The 21,009-nt window shown below is 39.6% G+C and overlaps 1 protein-coding gene across 1 annotated transcript in view; it reads right to left on the reverse strand.

Annotated features, from left to right (window-relative positions):
* LOC122795041 (tyrosine-protein kinase STYK1-like) overlaps positions 1 to 21,009 on the reverse strand; it is a 689,604-nt gene that overhangs the window by 424,704 nt on the left and 243,891 nt on the right. The window contains exon 3 of the mRNA XM_044063619.1: positions 14,369 to 14,506. Within this exon, the coding sequence (XP_043919554.1) occupies positions 14,369 to 14,506 (138 nt within the window). The remainder of the gene's footprint in view (positions 1 to 14,368; positions 14,507 to 21,009) is intronic.

A 21,009-nucleotide genomic window follows, 5' to 3' on the forward strand; every position in this document is an offset into this window, starting at 1 on the left:
AAATATTCTGAGGAAATCCATGAACTCCTGGAGGAACATCTTTTCATTAACTGGTATACAGTAAAGAAAGGGGGTACTTGCAATTTGTTCCGGCAACAAATGTATACAAGAGAGCAGGAAGCCTCAAATGGAAACACCTCCTACAGAGAGCAAAAAGTGGCAACCACACCACCATACCTCACAGGTCTAGAATGCTGTAAAACCAATCTTCCCCTTTTTTAAGTCAGCAAATTGTATGAACAGGCCTGCTATTCCCATCAATTCAGGTTTCTGTAATAAAAGCAAGGTCTGTCATAGATCAAATCCAGAATAATGGCAGTCTTGTTCCACACTGACTTTACATTAAAGGTACAGCATCCTGACCAAAACAGAGGAGAACCAATCCATGTTACCTATCCCTAATTTTAAGCGGGATCCATGGGTATATGTCTTAGGAGTGGAACACTCACATGGCAAACAAATCACAAATGAAACCTGGCTCTGCACCCGAACAGTAAGAACCCAGCAATGAAGGCGATAAATGGCTGTCCTATACTTTCTGCCTAGGTCCAGCCTCCTGCAAGTAGTAATACCAGCAGGTGGCTGGGACACAAGAGATCTCAGAGCAAAAAGCGACTTCTCTATCACAGAAAGCCAATGACATTGTAGCCAATAGTCAACCACAGTAGAACAATCCAAAAACAAATTTGTACAACACTAACATAAATGTACTTAAATATTCACTACCATAAAATGGTACAAATTCATAAAATGCAATATATGCAACAGAACCAGTAAGCAGTCAGGATTAAGTCCTGAATACCACTGCTGTTGCTGGACACAGAGTAAGCAGTAATGAAGTACATGTACATTAGGCCCCATATGGGCTCTCTGCCCACCCCCAGTTTACCAGGGGGATCTCATGTTCTACTGGATTCATCTTCCTTATTAAAGTACAGTATGTATAATTGTTGTAACCTAGATCTAACCCACAAACCCAACATATTAGTCATAGGAAACTCCATTGTGAGACACACAGATAGGTCTCTCTCTCTCAACAAGTACTGTTATGATTCTGTCATAGTCCATGTTGGCGTGAATGACTTGAGACTTGCCTCCCTTGACTATATGGAGAAAAACATGATCGAGCTCGCTGAATGTGTGTCCCAGGCAGGTATGTCCCTAGCCTTTAGCAGCGTTCTACAGTCACTCAGAATGATGCCTGAATACAAACAGAAAATGATTGACTAAATCTGCTTAGTTTCTGGTGTCATTCCAGCGGGATCCAGTACCAGACAGCCTGGGAAGATATGATCGACAGACCATGATGCTTTGCTAGAGATGGCCTGCATCTGTCTCATTTGGGCTTCAGGCAAAGGCCCTTGCCTCCCCCATAGTGCCTTTTTTTTAGGAAAAGTCATGAGGTCGATACTACCAACACAAATTTCAACAAAATGCAAATTAAAGTTCATGCTGCTAAACAATAGGAGTCTAAACATGAAACTGCACTCACTGCAAGCATTCTTAACCCTGGAAGATACTGACATTTGTGCAGTCACAGAAACCTGGTTCAAAGCCATGGAGAGCACCCCAGCCTTACCTGGTTACTCATCCCATCATAAATTCAGACCCCAAACTGTGGGCAGCAAAGCCAAAGGAGGTGGAGTTTCAATATATATTAAAGACATACCTCTAGGCTGGTCAATCATTATGATGCACAGGAGACACTACAGGTGCAGTTAATAGTGGACAAGATCCCTAAATCAAATTATAGCTAGCTACAGCCCCCCAAATTTGACTCAAGATACCCACTACACCTATCTGGACTTATTCAGATCTATCAAGATTCAGCCATTTACCCTCTGGGTGACTAATTACCCAACAATAGACTGGAAAAAACTACTCATGCCAGAACACAAATGCCCATTGATTCCTTGATTTTATCAATGCAAATGCCTTGAAACAGCTAGTCGATACCCCTACAAGAGGTGATATCATCTTGGACTTGGTATTAACCAGCATGAGTTACCATTGCAGCATCCCTACAGTGTCATCCCTCCTTGGTAAGATCCGACCAATAAGCAGTCAGTTTCGAAGTTACCATCTCCCCTGACCCCCCCCCCCTCCATCTAGGGTCAATCAAAAAAACTTCTCCAAAGCAGACTACAACCTCCTGAGGGATGGTATAAACAGCTTCACGCCCCCCCCCCCCCTCTGTAGGAACTGGCACCAATATCCAAATTACACCAAAGCACTATATGAGCATTTATACAGATGCATGGAATCAGGAATACCTGACAGGACAATATCATCCTCCGCAAAGAAGAGTAGATCTGTCTGGTGGACATCTGCAATAAACTATATAACAAAAGGAAAAAAATTGCTGTCCAGGACCAAGAAGGGAGCAGGTGCCCAATTGGGAAGCAATCGCTCCTTAGCCTGAACAAGCAAATAAGAGAACTAGTGAAATCCTCTAAAGCCAAGAGTAAACATTGCCCACATCTGCTAGAGACAATCATAAGGCCTTCTTCACATATGTTCGCAATCTTAAAGGAAGCACCAAGATCTGTTCAGAACTGGTGGTCAAGGACATCACATACACAAATGCTGTAGATATAGCCAATCTACTGGCCGACAGATTCAGCAAAAACTTCTCCCCTCTGCCCCCCCCGCCAATCAGTAAATCAGGACATCCCCAGTACCTGCCCCCCAACCCCTTATCTCTAGGGAGCAGGTCATCACTGCACTCTCAAAGGCACACACAAAAAAATAAAAAAACAGCCTCCATCAGACCCGATAACATCCCAGGCTGCATCCTACATGAACTTGCAGCACCATTAGGCGCCCTATTCAAGCAAAGCCTGAGTACTGGCTTTGTCCCAGCAGAGTGGAGGACAGCCACAGTCATATCTTTACACAAAAGGTGAAGCGTCCACCGATCAAGGATATTAGTCCCATCAGCCTAACTAGGCTGATGTACAAGGCCATTGAATGGATTATCATGGACCTCATTAACAGGGACATTGGCAACCTCCAAACACTCGACCCACACAGTTTGGCTTTGTCAAGGGGAGGTCATGTCTGTTAAATCTGGTCAACTTCTTTGAGACAGGTCACCACAGCCATGGATGAGGGGAAGACAATACACACCGCCTACCTTGACCTGGCCAAAGCCTTCAACACTATTTCCCACTTGGGCATAATAGATAAACTCTCACAACTAGGCATCAATCGATGTTACCAAATGGGTAGCAAACTGGCTCACTGACAAAACCCACCTAATCGAAATAGGGGAAGCCACCTCAAGCAGTAGACACATAAAGAGTGGCACACCCCAGGGATCGGTATTGGGGCCTCTGTTATTCGGGATATGCTTCTCTGAGGTGCAGGCCAAAACCAGTGGGCTGACCAAGTTTGCAGATTGCAAGCTGGGCGCAGTCATCAATTCCTCAAGTGATGTGGACGTCCTCCAAGAGGGTCTCACCCAAACAAATGACTAGTGCCAGAAACATAGCATCAAGATGAATGCCAAAAAATGCATCATCTCCTCCTTTGGGGTGAGTGACATCCCCACATTTTAATAACATCCTAGGTACACAGTCAGTAGTGTGGGATTTGGGCATCCAGGTTGATAGCAACCTTACTTTTGATCACCATGTTGCTTCCGTTGTACGGCAAGCTTTCTATATGACCCACCTCATAAGTAAGGTTATCTCATCCAGGAACAAAGAGGTCATAATATCCCTGTATTCTTCCCTTATAAGGCCAATTATTGAGTACAACACCCCCTTCGGCATGTACCTCACAAAGAACACGCAGCAGCTGGAGAGACCACAGAGGCTCCTCACCAGGAGAACCTAGGGCCTCAAACATCTACCCTACACAGATAGGCTAAAAGTCCTGTCCCTCTACTCATTTTCATACAGACTTCTCAGAGGTGACCTCTGTCTGGCATGCAAAGCAATCACAGACCCCACCTTAATGGGACTGCTGCATATCCAAATGTTAAACTCCACTCGAGTAACCCGTACGCGCAACCTCAACCTGGTCTGTGATATCAATAGGACTCATCACAGATTTGTGCCCCAGAGACTCCCCCATCTGTGGAATAGACTCCCTCTCCACATCAAGCAGAGTACCTCATTATCCCTTTTTAAGCGCAACCTGGATAACTGGATGTGAAACAGAAAATACACTTCTGGAGTTCCACCGGTCTCCCTGCTGGACAGGGGCTTTGGGTGCTTACTTGTCTAAACATGGGCTAAACTCTTGGCTAGGCTTATAAGGACCTCAGGACCAATAGCCTAGTAACCTCCTATGATCTGCTTGCTACAGCATGATTATCTTTGGGAAAAATACAGTTCTAATAATCAGCCTTAAATGAGCATACAGATCTCAATGAAAACAAAATAATGCTACAAAACAATTTCAACAGCGAGTGGAGAAAGAGTCCAAAGCCAGGTCATGGTCAAATGGAGCCCTAGACAGGGTAATGGATCAGGCCTCCCCCAAAGCAGCACCCCCCACTATTCCAGTATCCCATTACTTGGCTATTTATCCTTAGTTACCATAAACACTGTTCAAACGTGTCAGGGTGCATACTATGTTGTTCTTTACTTCAATGATTAGAGATATTGAAAACTTTATTTCAAATTTTATAGCCAAAGACTCCTAGCCATTTGCTAAACAAAACAATACAGTCTCAATGAAAACAGACTTAGCATGAACATTAAACTTCTCTGCCCTTGAAACTCGTGTTCACTGAAACAGCATTGAAATACAAATTTTAACAAAAAGCATCTGGCCAGTGGCAGATTAAGTTTACCTTTGGCTTGTTTTCAAACCATAGGCACCTTGTAAGTATGCATGGTCCAAAAAATGTGTGCATGTGTTATTTGATCCACCATCCTGACTGTATGAAATTATATTCCTTGCAGAATACAGCACCACTTAGTATCTGTGTTAAATTGGTGGGTTTGAATATTCGTCCAGTAAGCAATGAAAAGCGTATGAACCAATAATGACAAAACTACCAGTTACAGAACATTTCAACCACAAAAGGCCACTCAGACTTGTCATTACAATCAACCAATATCAGCAAACATACACAATTGCTGAAGTAAGTCATCTGAATAATTCCACATTAAAAAAAGAGATCTATAACAAATGAAGTTGCTGCTGGCAAACAACTTCATTTCAATGTTTCATCTACAAATTCAGTGCCTGCTGCCCTTGCAGAATAAACTGCTCATGTTATATTAAAAAAAAAAAAAAAAAAAAAAAAAAAATCGGTAAGCTGGTAATATTGCAATAGGGAATTGATGTCAAACTGGCAACAGGTAAATAGTTACTATGCATCTTATCCAAAGGACGACACACTCGCAAGTGCAGCACCCCCATCCCCTTTAAAGAGAGCACTGCAATATCAGCACTCCATCGCCAAAGTGTGGGAGTCAAACCCATTGCCTTCTGCACCCAAGGAAATATGTTACCTGTTGTGATACTAATTCTGCTTTTAAAATTTATAGTGTAGACAGTTATACATTGAAAACAGACTTTGCATGAGCAGCGGTCCTTAAAAATGCACAGAAACTCAGTAGTCCTGGAACTGTAGTTAGGCAGCTGGTGTACAGGATTAAAACTCTAGAGTCCTGTATTCAAAGGTACAGGGTTTCAAGCCAGAATACATGTTAACCAACCTACTATTCCTAACTGGGGCATTACACACACACAACCAAGTACTTGTATTTCGTTGAATGGCAATAAGCATCTGCTCAACTCTCTTAAAGGTCCAGAATGTCAAGAGCTCTCCATAAATAATTAATGCTAGAGTGTAATCACACTCCTCTAATGTATAAAAGTGCATGCTTTGTACTAAACAGGCACGCACATATGCTATTAAGGATGCAATCTGCATGCATCCTTAAAGAAATGTAACACATGCAGAGTGCATTCTTAAAGAAGAAATGCAAGTTTTGTGATGGCCCCCTGTCCAGTGGGTCCCCCCCAAGCCACTGGGCCCTAGGCGACTGCCTAGGTGGACTAGTGCTGAATCCAGCATTGAAAGACTAGTTTTTATGGTAATTTAATAGGGAGGAGAAACATCCCAGTAGATAATACTGCTAGACAGCTCGTGTGTAGGGTAGAAAGATATTTTCAATATTTAAAATCAAACCACCTCTAATCCCAACTTTACATGCAAATACATTCTCTCAAAGTCCTTTAACCTATCTTGGCCTTCAGTTCTGCCCAGCTGGAGTCTTGAAAAATAAGCATTCTGACACAAAGTCACTACACTTCTCACTCAGCTTTCAAAACGTGCCCCGTGAAGCAAGGACCAACAGCAAAGTATACGATTTGGCTTAACCAGTCAACCACACACTGGAGGCATACCTGCAAACCTCTTACTATGGACACTTGTGAAAGTATGGGCTGCAGTCCTCTCCCATCAGCAAATAGCTTCAACAGAAAAAAAATGAAATTACTGCAAATCAGTCCATAGATCAATGGAATGCTTTGTAATAGACAAAAATTACATGCTACTAAAATCATGTTTTTTCATGAAGTAACAAGTTCTCTCCTCTTACGCCCTTCCCTGGGGTGACCATTTTTCCTCTGTTTTAAGAGGAAGTTTAGTAATTGAAGTGGTATGCATTACAATGATTCATTATGAAAAGCTAACATTAAAAGAAGAGAGAACTGGTAGGACTGTGAAGATATGTGGGACATGCAAGGAAATGGACTGCTATTTATTTATCTGACAAACCCACTAATATACCTTTTCAAATGCTCAATGCTTAACATCTACTAGTGCATAACTATATTTTATATTGTAATAGCAGCCTCTGCTTTCATACACGTAATCTAAATCAGCAACTATATGTGTAATTGTTAATATGCATTAATATATGTGCATTATACAGTTAAACATCTTTGTAATATGTTGGAACCTTCCTCCCCAGACCTCAGCTGAAAAATGGCTTTTGACTAAACTCTGACAACCCAGTAAACAAAAGTAAAATAAAATAAATAGCAATTAGCAAATAGTCATGGGGAGCACAGCTCAATTTGCAAGCATTTTTTCTGACTCAGAGGCTGTTAATATACATAAACAGAACGCAAAAGAAGTCAATGACATCTTCCTTTTCAACCTTTTCTCTGCCCTATTGCCAAGTTTCATTACAACCTTGATTCGTTTGCCTCCTCAGGAAGTTTGTTGTAGTCATTCTGTCTACCACTTTTCCTGTGAAATCATACTGCCTTTTGTCTATGGCCAGCCTTAGATGCAATAGTGTTCTAAGCAGAGGGTTCCCTGGTGGCATCCTCACTGCCCACAGCTCCCAGTTTCCCCATCCTGGCTTCCTCATACCATGCAAATTACCTTTTCTTCCCCCTTTTCCCACATTTCGGCTTACTGTTCAGCTTTTTCATGCATCCTTTCAACCCATCCCAACTGTGCAAGACCACATGGTAATAACTGTGGAGGAAATAACTGAATTATGTAGGAATCTGTGGGGTGTTGTGCCCTATATCCCATAACTTCCTGGATGCTCTGATGCGCATTTTAAAGCATTTTTTTCAAGCCATTGATTATCTGAACAAAAATCATGTTAAGGAAAGAAATTCATAGCCATATTCTGAAATAAATATATATTATATTTATGTAAACTAGGGCACACAGCCTCCACCATTCTAGTCTTGCAACAATTAAAACAACATGCCACCTCCAAGAATAGCGTTATCTTAAGATGTGGGATCCACTTAATTCAATACCTTTATCAACTTGAATGTGTATTCTGTTGGAATAAAGCTTTTCATGAATCAAGAAAGTATGAGCCTCTGGAAATCATTCTGACAAAATGCACTGAATTACTTTAACTTCTACAAACTGCTTGCAAGGGAGTGATTTGCTTGGTACTCTGAATTAAGTTTCCCTTTGAGCTATGTTTTTTGGTTCCAAAGACTGGGATGTTTACTGCCAATTACCAGGTGAATAGTGCATTCACATGAAACAATTAACTCTGACATAACATTCAGTGACAACAACCTAGCAAAATGGCAGTCAGTGCACCTCTAAACATTTTGGAGCTTCTACAAATACTAGATCTTTATCTGCATTTTCCTTTGAGGTAAAAGACATAAATGGCTTAGTCTAGAAAAGAAGCTTTTAAAGTAGCTTGGTGGGTGGAATGGTGTGATGGAGACTTTTTTCTGCATTATGATACAGAATTGGAATTGCCTAGACATAGTAAGGCCTTGCTGTGTCCAATTATGGTGGCTGCCAAAAAAAGCAATTACTAAAAAATGGAAATCAAAATCTAAGCCAACTATATTAGAAGTAGCAAATATAGTAACAGAGCTAAAGCAACTGAATTGAGGTCTTTAGAAAAGGGTACGAGGAAACTACATAGAAAAAAATGGGAATTGTTGGAACCCAATACATACAGGGGAGGAATGAGGTTTAAAAGAAGGCAGGACTTAAATGAGCTATGCAATGTTTGACTGAAAAGGATTGGGTAGATAAGTGATGTATAATGTTTGCAACTGGAGTGTGTCAGTATGGTTTGTGATGTACAATGCTTGCAACTAAGATTGTGCTGTTGTGGCTTGGTTTGTTTTCATTTATATAAATGTACGATTGCTTATGTCAAATGATGGCTTAATAAAGATGTTTCTTGTTTGAAAAAGGGATGGGAATTGAATAATTTATATAATGTCACTTAGGTTATATGATACATTGCAATACATGTGAAGTAAAATGTAAATTTGTTAATACAGTTTGATTACTTTTGTACAAATGTAAATAGTGATAATTCATTAAAGGTGTTTTAAAAAAGCAGCTTTTAAAGCAATGTAAGTCTTTAGAAATTCTGGAAAACAGACTTGTCCAATAATCACAAATATATTACATCCTCATACAGCAGACTCGCATTGCCATTAACTCAGCAAAAGCATCTTTCATTAGAAATATACAGATATTGCAAAGGATTCCTCCCAAATAATTCTGAAGTATGCTCAAAACATGACCCGTGGCTACCGTAAATATCCAGGCCATCCACCATCCACACACACACTTAATAACAAAATCCCTTCTGTCTGCTGCTTCCACTCCTCAAAATGTACATATATTTGGTAACTGGGTAGCTGGACTGGACCAGAGACCCTTTCCAGATGCCCACAACCCACAAACAATGCCAGAAAATCAGACACCATTTCCCCATTTGTGAACTCCAGCTATTCTCCTTCAGAGCAATTTCCTCTAAACAGAAGTAACAGATGGACATAAGTAAAATGCACAACACTGTATCCAAAGTTTATCTAGATGTCAGCAAAATACATTTGTAAATGATCACAGTACATTCTCGATCTTGTACTACAAACACAGATAATCTGTTACTCTGGTACTATGATTGCATGTTTCTAATCTCCGAAGTTAAAAAACCCAAATCAGCTTTGGACTATAAAACCAATCTCAGTACTGTTCCCTCTAGCTCAAGTAAAAAAAATGCTCTTCAACCAATTAATGGAATACATTTCAAAATGTAACCTTTTATCTAACAGACAGCATAGATTCCTCAAGAATTTAGGATACAAGCACATTTCACTGTACCCAACTTAATATTTGATGCAATGTAAAAAGATAATCTCATAGATACTCATAGACCTGAAACATGCATTTCATTTGAATCAGTCAGCCATATCCTTCTAACTAAAATACTAGCAAATTTTAGTAAAAATAAGTGTCCTGCAGTGGTTCTCTGCATATCTAATGAATAGAACTTTTACAGTCAGACACAGGCTTGACACATTCAAAACTGGTACCTTTTCAGCAGGAACAATACAGGACTCAATCTTGGGATGTGCAATCTGTACTCAATAACCTACCATTAACTTACCAACCCTGAAATGTACCCTTTACACAGATGACATATACATTCAGATAGGTCATCCCACAAATGACAACAAAAAAGTTACAACTACACTTTGCCTCACTATGGAAATGGCTGCCTAATATGCATCTTATATTAAAGTGTAAAAAAATTACTATGCTGTTTGGCACACATCAGAAACTAAAATCCAGTCCCACCGTGTCCATTACTGACCCCCAACAAGGTACAGCAATGTGTGAAGATACAGGTAGATGCAACTTTGGAATAACTTACCATTGCTGCACAAATACAAAACATCACAAAAGTAGAACAGTCGACTAAGATTAGCATTACCATCCACGAATGCTCTGCATTGCAAATGCTTATGTCTAAAATAGAATGCTGCCTACCATTATTTGTACTGAGATCAGTAGAGAACACCAAGAATTTTCATAAGACTACAAATATGAATAGATTCATGGCTGTAGGTGTCCCCAGAGAACGTCAGTATCCATTAGAAAAATCCAAGTGGATGCAAATAGCAGCCATTACCACACTTGCTTAACTGATTCACATACAAACTACTAAACTGTTCCTACTGCCCACCTCTAGTGCACAAACACTATCAAACAGATAAAGCAGCTATTCTCTATACTCCTTCACAGCCACTGCAAACAACTTGTCAAGGCAACATTTCACAAAAGCAATAGGTGAAAGATCTTTCTCAAAGCTTGCGATCACAGCATGGAACATCTGAAGAAAAAAAAATAGCTAGTTCAAGTTCTTAATAATGATGAATACCAGGAACGTGGATAAGGGATGCATGCCTAGGCTTCAAAAGGCAGTAGGGGTTGTTAGGTTTATTGGTGTGTACTAGGCTTAGTGTCATGGTTTAGTCACTGGCTAAATCTAGCATTAAGCAGACAGCTCACACTTGCACAGATTACCTTGGTTTATTGGTGTGTACTAGGCTTAGTGTCATGGTTTAGTCACTGGCTAAATCTAGCATTAAGCAGACAGCTCACACTTGCACAGATTACCTTACTTTAATTGATTTACTTCGATAATCCTAATTTGTACACATGGTTAATTGCTGATAAATTTCTTACTATCCCTTCTCTAATCTCAAGTATTTCTTGTTTCTATAAATGTATGTGCTACTCAATTGTGTAGCACCACCGAATTGCAATTATTTCTACAGTCTATTTGTACTTCCATTTATGTCAGGTATTTCTTAGCTCTGTAAGTTACGTTACATTCACTGTGTTTTTATGGTATCATACAAGTGTAACTTTCTTTTGAAATTTGTAAATGCCCAACTGGCCTGATCATGGCTGTAATGGTCTGAGGACTAGTCTGCAAACTCAGCCAACAAAGTTAAACAAATAAATAAATGGGAATGGCTTCAAGCCCAAATGGGGGATGAAGGGATGGGTAGGAAGTGATTTGAAGACAGATCAGCAGGTAAAGGAAGCATATAAAAAGCAGCACATTTGGCAAAACAAAAAAAAAAATTGCCTGTGAACATGTATGCCAAGTCATGTGACTATTCCTGGCTTTGCAAAGTATACTTAAATGATTCATCATACGAGTTATTAAACCATTTAAGTCAATGGTTTAACTGCTCTTTAGCAGCTTATGTTTAAAGACATCTTGCATAACAAACTTTGTATGAGACCAGTAGTTTTGTTTAATATTAGTTAAACTTTAACCACTGTATGTCATCCGGTGACAGAAAGGAGGAAACATGAGTGCGCCCTCCTGCCAAATGTTCATATAGTTAGTTGTACATTTCAATAAAAAAAAAGTGGTTACGTGCAGAGACAGAACTTTTTTCCATTTAATGTGGGATGCCAGATATGAAATTGCAAAAATCATTCTGTTTAAAATTGAATAAAGGAATACAGGGGAACATGACATAATGGGCTTCAACTCGAAAGATACCTTACTGAGCAAATATGCAGCCACTTTGTCATAATTACCACCATGTAACAGGTGCATAAATGAATGCCTGTCCTACTCCTAGATGCTTTTCTGAATGACAGCACAATTCAGTTGTTGGAAAAACAGAAGCCTGTTATTACTTGCCTTTGGTGCAGAAGGCTGTAGGCTCTATTTCCACACTAGGTATACAGATTGCTGTCACTGCAGTGTAGGATAAGGGGAGGTGCTGCATTCCTGAGTACATCAACCTTCAGATGAGTTGGTAAACTGAAATCCCATCTGCTTGAGTTGGTGGTAGTTCAACTGGATGTAAAAGATACCACCACACCTATCAAACAGAGCAGTGAAAGATCCTACATATCTTGGCCAAATTTACCACAGTAGTATAAATACCCCCTTGGGTCTGCCCTAAAGAGAGGCTACTAGCCTAGTCAGACTTACCTGGGCAATAAAAGGATAAAAAAAATAAATAAAATAAAATAAAAATTGACCAAGTAATCTTTTGCTCCATTCGTAAAATCTGCAGCCCAAGCATATAAATTCATTGCGCCATATTTTATAATGAATTCTTGGCCAGAATGTTTGACGGATATATTGTGCGACAAGCACGAACTTCTCAAACTCAAACCACAAACACCAACCTCATTTGTCAGCAACTATTCTGCTGATCTGATAGGCATAGCATGTTCTGCCTTTTTTATGGATAATATGAAAATACATATTTATGAGTTTTAGTGGTTCTAGTATATCCAAATGTTTTCAGCTGAACATGTCACAACCGAACTTGAACAAATAGACATTTTTTTCTTAAATTTTGTTCTTGATTTGTTGTGTGCTTTGGTACTTTATTAACTTCTGTGGTTGTGCATACAATGAATAGTCAAAGCACATTTGCACAAAGTTACTCTAAGCAACAAAACAAAATTGTAACATTACTGAAGCAAAAATGCCAGTCTTGTTTATTCAAAGTTGAAAATGTTCTGACATACAGTGTAAGCAGATCAAAAGTTTGTAAAATGCATCACTAACCCTACCTAAATGCACTTTACACCTTATGGATATGGTAGGAAACTAAATAGAAAACATTTAGCCCGCCTACAGTTAAACACTAGCAACACAATATCACCTATTCTTGAAAATGAATATTTAGTGTCATATGAAGGTTATGTTCTGCTTGGCTGACTGCTGTTCAATAACATGTATGACTTCTTAGCTACTGTAGTAGGCAGTATGATGACCAAAGAGAAAGCAAAAGAAACGCAGGGGAAAGAAAAATAAAACAGCAAAAAATGGACAGTAGAAAAAGAATTAGTAACAGAATAGTGACATTATGACACATTATAGAACAAAATACATGTGCATAATTAAAACTGTGAACAAAAAAGCCAGTGCACATTAAAAACAGGAAGCTAAGTCGAGCACTTTCATCCTAACCATTCAAACTTCACCAGAACTAAATAAAAACGAGTACGTATTTATACAGGAATAGGAAACGCCCATTACAAATCAGGTGATCAGCACAGTCACATGATACAATGTGCAAATAAATTTAAAGGCACCAGGATTACATATTAAAACATATAAAAATGGATATGTGCTAAAAAACTGTCAAAAATGTATTAAACAGATTTGTCATTTAGTTGCCCTTTGAGATGAAATAAGCCCCCTGCCATTAGAGTGTTCTGCTTTTGTCAATAAATGACTTCAAAGCCACTTAGTACAGAAAATATTGTACCACAAGTGCACATACAATTCAGATAAGACACCAATTATAACCCTAACAGCAAAGCCTCCAAAATAAAACGTCATTGTTATATATTGAAGTTACTAAAAACTTCAGTAAAAACAGTTACTGTCACAAACTGTCATTTTTTTGAATATGACACAATAATGCTGCCTTCAGTGAAATGGCTATCAATGACTCAGTTTCCAGGGACTAAAGATGTTTCAGTTTTGCTTTTGCATTCTTATGGCAAGGCACACCTCCTCAAGATTTGTGAATAAGTTAATTAGTATTCATAATACATTGCTTGGATACCAACCTTATCTGATGGCAAATCATACAGATCTGTTAAATCAGTTAAATACTTTTCTCCACCAATGCCCTTATTGAACCGAAGTGTTGAGCTGACACATCCATACAAGTTGCACAAAAAACTTTGTACCAAAATGTTATCCTTTTCATTTAAAATGTATGTAGTTTACATAAATCACAGCTAAACTCATGGTGAGCATCTTTCTTGGTTAGGGCTAAGAGTAATGGATTTATGCCATTCTTGATAAATCAGACAGGAACTGGATGTTACTTCAGCCAGGATCACAGCTGAGACAATGTGCTACATGTATTAATACAATATTGCTGAATGATCAAAAAGTGTTTCAGTTAACCAAGTAATTAAAGGGCTTTGCTAAGAAACTAAGCAGCCAAAGATATTCAAGCATCTCAATGTGTAGGCCGTACAGTTTGGTTTAATGTTTTATAATGTGTTATGTTCCCTTGATGCTGCTGAAAAAAAAGAGCTTGTCATTTGGCATAATCCTGCTCAACTACTTGAAAAGAAATAAAAGTAGATTACCAGACAATATGATGATAGGCGTTTTCTCCTTATCTTTCTTCATTTTGCACATTTTCCATAGGATAATCGCAACCACAATTACAGTACTAACTGCCAGCAAGACGGGGATAACAATTATCTCTTCAGAAGTGCCCTTTCCTGTCAGGAAAAACAAAAGTTTCTCAGTGTAGAATCGCAATACAATTATCAAGGCAAAGATTGCTACTGATATGTCTATAATCAGAGATGCAGTGTTAAAATCTACTGATTTTACAGTTTTTCAGTGTAAAATTAATCAATCTACATCATAGGGAATACGATACAGCTTAGAAAAGTGTACAAGATTTTTGAATACTTTAATGGCTGATTACTATGCAAATTTGAGTGAACATATAAACAAGAAAATGGAGAGTCTGTTTGGCTAGCCTGCGCAGTTTCCCCTTCCATACTTTTGCCCAAACCTGTCTTTGCATTTTTCCAAGAAACTCTGAACCCTGTAATGACTTGCATTGTAAAATGCATCATGTTATAAATTTTAAGGCTCTACTATAATCCGTGTGTAGTGGTGTGCTCTTAAATCTACCATGGATTACCCCCCCCTCCATATTCATGCTGCCTCCTTTTCCTTCAGTTCCACTTCTCCCTAGAGACCTGCAGTGTGCCTTACTTTTCTTTACGGTTGTGTACATTTCCATCTTTGCAAGACCAGGATCAGATCCCAGCCCCTTCAAATCAATCATGATGGTAACTTTACACTACACACTTTTAAACAACCCATTTTTTTCTCTATACTGGCTTACAGAAGTTTGCAGAGTGCACTAGGTATGGTTTACTAGTGCCTTGTACAATGGAATAATACATTTTTGGACTCCATTCCTTAAGCTATGCAAAACATTTTTTTAGGCTTTGCTACCACCTTTTATACTGCTCAGCACTTAAATCATTACCACAGAATCATTCTCCTACCCAATCCTACTTGACGTCAGTGCCACTACTTTCTGTGAAAAGGAAATGGTGAAAGCTACTATTACACAAAAAATGGTGGAAACTAGTACTTGGGGGGGGGGGGGGCATCATTTTTGATCATGCCTTTGTTTTATATAGATTATCTCTCTCTCTCACGCATGCATATACAATGAGTTGCAATATTGCCCAGTTTACACTTGACCAACAGAAGAGAATACCTTATGGTCACACCCTGCAGTAGAGAATACCTTATGGTCACCCTGCAGTAGAGAATACCTTATGGTCACCATGCTAAGGCCGTTTTCTGTTGTTTCTCCTTGTCCCCATATCAAGATGTAGAATCTTGCATTTCTTCAACAGTATCTAGCTATCCGCTATTTGCCCATAATAACCACTCTTTAGTCTTCTCTAGATTGCGTCCCCCAGTCCATGGGTACTATACCCATCTGTACACCCCAGATATTGAGTTGATCATACTCTCCAAAACCCAATGCAATATGTGAAGCAAGGGGAATGTGTCCAGCCTTCTGAGCCAAGAATGATCAGAACCCTCTTCTTTTGACCTTTTCTTTCATAAAACAAATGGCTCCTCATGTACCAGGTTAAAGCAATCAAACCTTCATAAATAAATAAGGCATACTGATGTTACAGATTTATCTCAACATATCCTCCACCTCTGGGTGAAACTCACAGTATGTCAAGTACAGTAGCAGCCTAGCCACCCTCATGTTAAACACATCACTGGATTGGCAGCCTCGCATTCTTCCCAGACAAGCTGCTCCCATTCTCTGTATCACACATTTCAGAACCATTGTGAGCTGCTCCCCCCCCCCCACCACCACACACACTAGCACTCATTTTGTGCATACTTGACATTCTCTTAAAGACATTAGGAGAATATGCTGCAAATTCTGGCTAAATGTGCCCCAATCTATTCAATTTCCACTTCTGGTCTCAAAAATACATCTAATGGCATTATTTCAGTCAAATCAAGCAATTAAATATATACACAGATGGGAGGCAATTCAACCTCTAGATATTAAGGTGGTGGCAGTGGAAAGAGTCAAAAGTACCACATTTCTGGGGGTGTGCATCTCCAATGACTTATGCTTGACGACTCACATTAGCCACACAGTGAAGAAGGCACAACAGTGTCCGCACTTCCTATGGAAACTGAGGAAGGCAAACATGGCACAGACCATCCTCAAAGCCTTCTTTAGGGAGAGGCCAGAGAGTATCCTCACTAATATCATATGGTAAGGAAACTGCAGAGCATCTGACTACAACGCTCTCCAGAGGGTAATGAAGGCAGCAGAAAAAAAAAAATATTGGTTCCTCGGTTACATCCATAGATGAGCTGTACGAGACTAGGTGTGTGGGAAGAGCTAGGAAGATAGAGGACTCCACCCATCCTGTGCATAAGCATGTTCTTCTGCCTCTCCTCAGGCAGACAATACCACAACCTCCACTGCAAAACATGTAGACTGAACAGGAGTTTCCTTTCTCTATCCATAAGGCTTCTGAACTCAAATGTCAAGCATGACAGTAGACAGGATCAATATGCCACAAGCTGTGGTATACTGTCTACACTACTTGGCAATTGCTTAATAAAACTGAAGAGTTAGCTGATCTCTTCTATTACTATTAGTGCAATAGCCAGAGTAAGCCATCACTCCATATATGTGCAATATGAACAGAGTTTAATCACACTACCAATGGGTATGTGTAATATTCTAAGCAAATCACAATGGGCATTCTTAGTCTGTACAAAACCTACTAGTATAACATTGTCTAATGTCTTATTGTCCAATATGTAAATTTATGTATTGTATCCTAATTATTGCATGTGAAACACTTTTACTGTCCTGTAATTATCTGTTATGTCTTGCACTTTTATATCTTGCACTGGGATTAAGCAACAAAATCTCATTCAGCTGAACTGCTAGGTACATCTGATCAACAGATAACTTCAACGATGTGAAATATTCCCAGCTATGGCAGAAAAAAGTAGGGCAGTGATGTATAATATTTACCAGCATAGATACCTGGAATTTTGTAAAGAATTTTATGTCATTTTATATCAAACTGATTTGTTTGTGTTCTTTATTCTTATGTTGAAAATGATTTGTAAAGTTGCTAGTCTTAAAAATGAATCAACAGTGTATCCTGCTGGACAGAAAAAGAAATATACATTTATATCAGACTGCATGGTTTCCTTTTTCTATCCATAAGGCTTCTACAAAAGGGTCTCACAGAAACAAATGCTTGGTGTAAACATCATGGCCTCAAGCTCAATGCCAAGAAGTGCCTTATCATCCCCTGTGGGGAAAAACTTGGTACGCATGAACTACCACATAGGCGGTAGCTCACTAACCACTGAAAGTGTGATAAGATACCACAGGACACAGGTGGACTGTAGTCTCCCCTTTGATAACCACATCACCACAGTGGTCAGGAAATCCTTCTACGTGGTACACATCACAAACTGGTTCTCGTCTAGAAAAAAGGAGGTAATTGTTCCTCTCTACTCATCCCTCATTAGACCCATTAGAGAGTACAATGCCCAGTTTGGCATGTATCTCAAGACACCTACAACAATTGGAAAGGACACAGAAATAGCTCACTAAGAGATCAAACTGATGCCATATGCAGATTGTCTCAAAAAACTTCAGCTCTACTCCGTCGCATATCACCTACACAGAGGCTACCTCTGCATAACATACAAAGCTGTGTCAAACCCAAAGCTGTTGGACATGCTACACTTAAAGAAATCCCAATCTCTCCGAACCCCATGCTCCAAGGACCTAAACCTTGTCACCACAATAAACAGAACATGCTGAAGGGATAGACTGCTGTCCCAGAGACTCGCATACTATGGACCAAACTACCCATTCATGTCAAGCAAAAATCTTCATTGGCCCTCCAAGAAAAATCTTGATGACTGGATGGGAAATAGAAAATTCACTCCGGGGATCACTTCTGTAGCACAATAAAATCATTTTCTTGGGGGGTGAAAACCAGGGAATCTTTTTGTCTAGGCTTATATAGGTCCAGGGCCAATAGCCTGGTACCTACCTATGAACCTAATAGGAAGAGAAGAGGAGATTAATCTCAGTCCAGCTAACTTTGAAAAATAAGAAATTAAATTACTTAATTTAGGCCATGAAGATTGTATCTTACAGTTGACTGCAACCAGAGACAAAATGTCTGTGCCGGAGAAGGGTTTATTAGCTTGTGTAGGATGAGTGGAAGTTGTTTTATAGCTTCCAGAAGCTCCATGTAGGTTAATATACACATTTGTGGAGAGTCAGTTATTAGTCCAATCAATGTTGGCATCACCAAGGGTGAGGGTTTCATATGGTATATTATGGGAAATCCAGGAGAGAATATGTTCAAGAGTTGGGATATTATTGTCTGGGGGGATATATACAGAGGCAATGGCAAACTTCTTGTGAGGGTTAAGATGGCAATTAAGGATAATTAGTTCAGCTGTGTGGAAGTCAGGAATAGAGATGGAAATTGGTAAGAGGCGGAGATTGTTAGAGTAGAGGGTGGCTACACCCCCCCCTTTTTTTGGTGTAAATGTTACAGCCAGGAGGAAGTATTTCAAAGTTGTGATATGGGGTTTTAGCCAGGTTTCACATAGGGTTAGAATTTAAGGGGGGTGGGCTATCCAGGTGTGAAGCTCGGAGATTTTATTAAAAAGGCTTTGAATATTTAGAGAATGGATAATTAGGTGATTAGGAGGTGTTGTGGGGGAATTGAGGGGTGCATGAGGAGATGAGGTGGTATATGCGGGCTGGTTACTAGAGTAGAAGTTAAGTGAATTAATTAGATTGCAGATGGTAGGATTTAGACTTGTTCTTGCATGAAAGGGGATACAGCTGAAGTATAGACTATTTGTGAAAGTGGATTTTTGAGAAGTTGAAGAGGGCTGGGGAGATTATATAGTAGTGGGAGTTGTGGGGGTGGACGAGGTGGTGGAATGTGTGAAAGGGTGGGTGAAGTTAGTGTGATAAGAGTTAGAGTGAGAGTAGTGCTAGTAATGAAACAGAAATGTATATATGCTGCATTGTGTGCTGTAAAGGTTAAAGACTGTGGCTTTAGTTAGCGGAGGACAGATAAAGAGGGAGTGTCAGTATTATTGATAGTGTAGGAGTTGGGTGTGGTGTCAGGAAGTTGTGCAACAGTGGATGGACTAAGATTTATTTTTTTCCTTCTGCTATCAGTTAAGTCTGTAGAAATAATGTGATTTTTTTAACTACACAACACTGGAACAATTTTTCAAATAAATCTCACTCCTACATAACTGCAGTATAGGCATACACACCTGAAATTCTACACACCAATACCCTTATCAAAATGTCAATCACAGCCCTTCCTGATGTAACTACAATCAAATCCATCATTCTTATATCATCCCCTTTTCAACATAGCTATCCCCAGGGCATGTATCCACATCATATTCTATACAATATCCTCCACTAATACTTCATTTGCATTCTCACATTCAGTTCTATAACATGAACATCTAATAAAATATCTTGATTCTGACTTTTTCATCACTGACACAATCTTCTAATACCATTTTAACATCCTTTTTGTACTATTCATGGGTGTGTACTAGGCTAATGGCCATGGAGCCTTTATAAACTTATCGTGCTGCCCAACATTAGTTCCCAGTGCCTCTGTCAAGTAGAGCCACTGGAGTGATCCCCAGAGTGAACTTTCTATTTCCCATCCACTTAAAAGATTTTTCTTGAAGAGGGCCAGTGAGGTGCTCTGCTCGACATGTATGGGAAGTTATTCCAGAGAATGTGCAGTCTCCGGGTTATAAACCTGTCCCTCCGGCATGTTCTGTTGATTATGGTAATGAGGTTGAGGTCTCTGGAGCATGTGGTGTGGCGGTATTGGAATTTCTTTAGACGTAGCATTTCTAACAGAGGTGGATCAGACATGGCTTTGTAAATCAAGCAGAGATCACCTCCTAGTAGACTATATGAGACAGAGAATAGCTGGAGGTTTTTTTTTTTAGTCTGCCCATATAGGACATAGGTCTAGGATCCTCTCTGTGAGGTACTTTTGTGGCTTTTCCAGCTGTTGCATGTGTCTAGTGAGTTACATGCCAAATGGGGCATTATACTTGCTTATAATGAGGGAAGAGTAGAGAGATGATTACCTCTTTCTTCCAGGATGCAAAACCCTTGGTAATAAGATGTGCCACATAGAATGACCTTCTGACCACAGTGGTAATGTGGTGGTTGAAGGAGAGGTCGCTGTCAACCTGTGTCCCCAGATCTCTTAAAATACCTTCAGTGGGCTCCCATCGATATGATAATTAGTAGCAACTGAGTTTTTTGGCATTAAGCTTAAGGCCATGGTTTAGACATCAGTCATTGGTGTCAGTGAGGCCTTTCTGTAGAATGTCTACATCACTTGGGTAGTTAATAATGGCTCCCAGCTTGCAGTCGTCTGTAAACTTGATCAGCCAGAGTCCCTCAGTGTTGGCCTGGACTTCTGAGAAGTAGATGCCAAACAGGACAGGACTCCTGACCGATCCCTGTGGGACTCCACTCGTGACTGGTCGGCAGTATGACAGTCTGCTACTTTCACACTATGCGTTCTGTGAGTCAATTTGCAACCCACCTATTGATATAGGGATTGCTGCCTAGTTTGGGGAGTTTATCAAGAATTCC

Source organism: Protopterus annectens, chromosome 2.part1, assembly GCF_019279795.1.
Source record: "Protopterus annectens isolate FY-2018-M chromosome 2.part1, PAN1.0, whole genome shotgun sequence".
Lineage (NCBI taxonomy): Eukaryota > Metazoa > Chordata > Ceratodontiformes > Protopteridae > Protopterus > Protopterus annectens.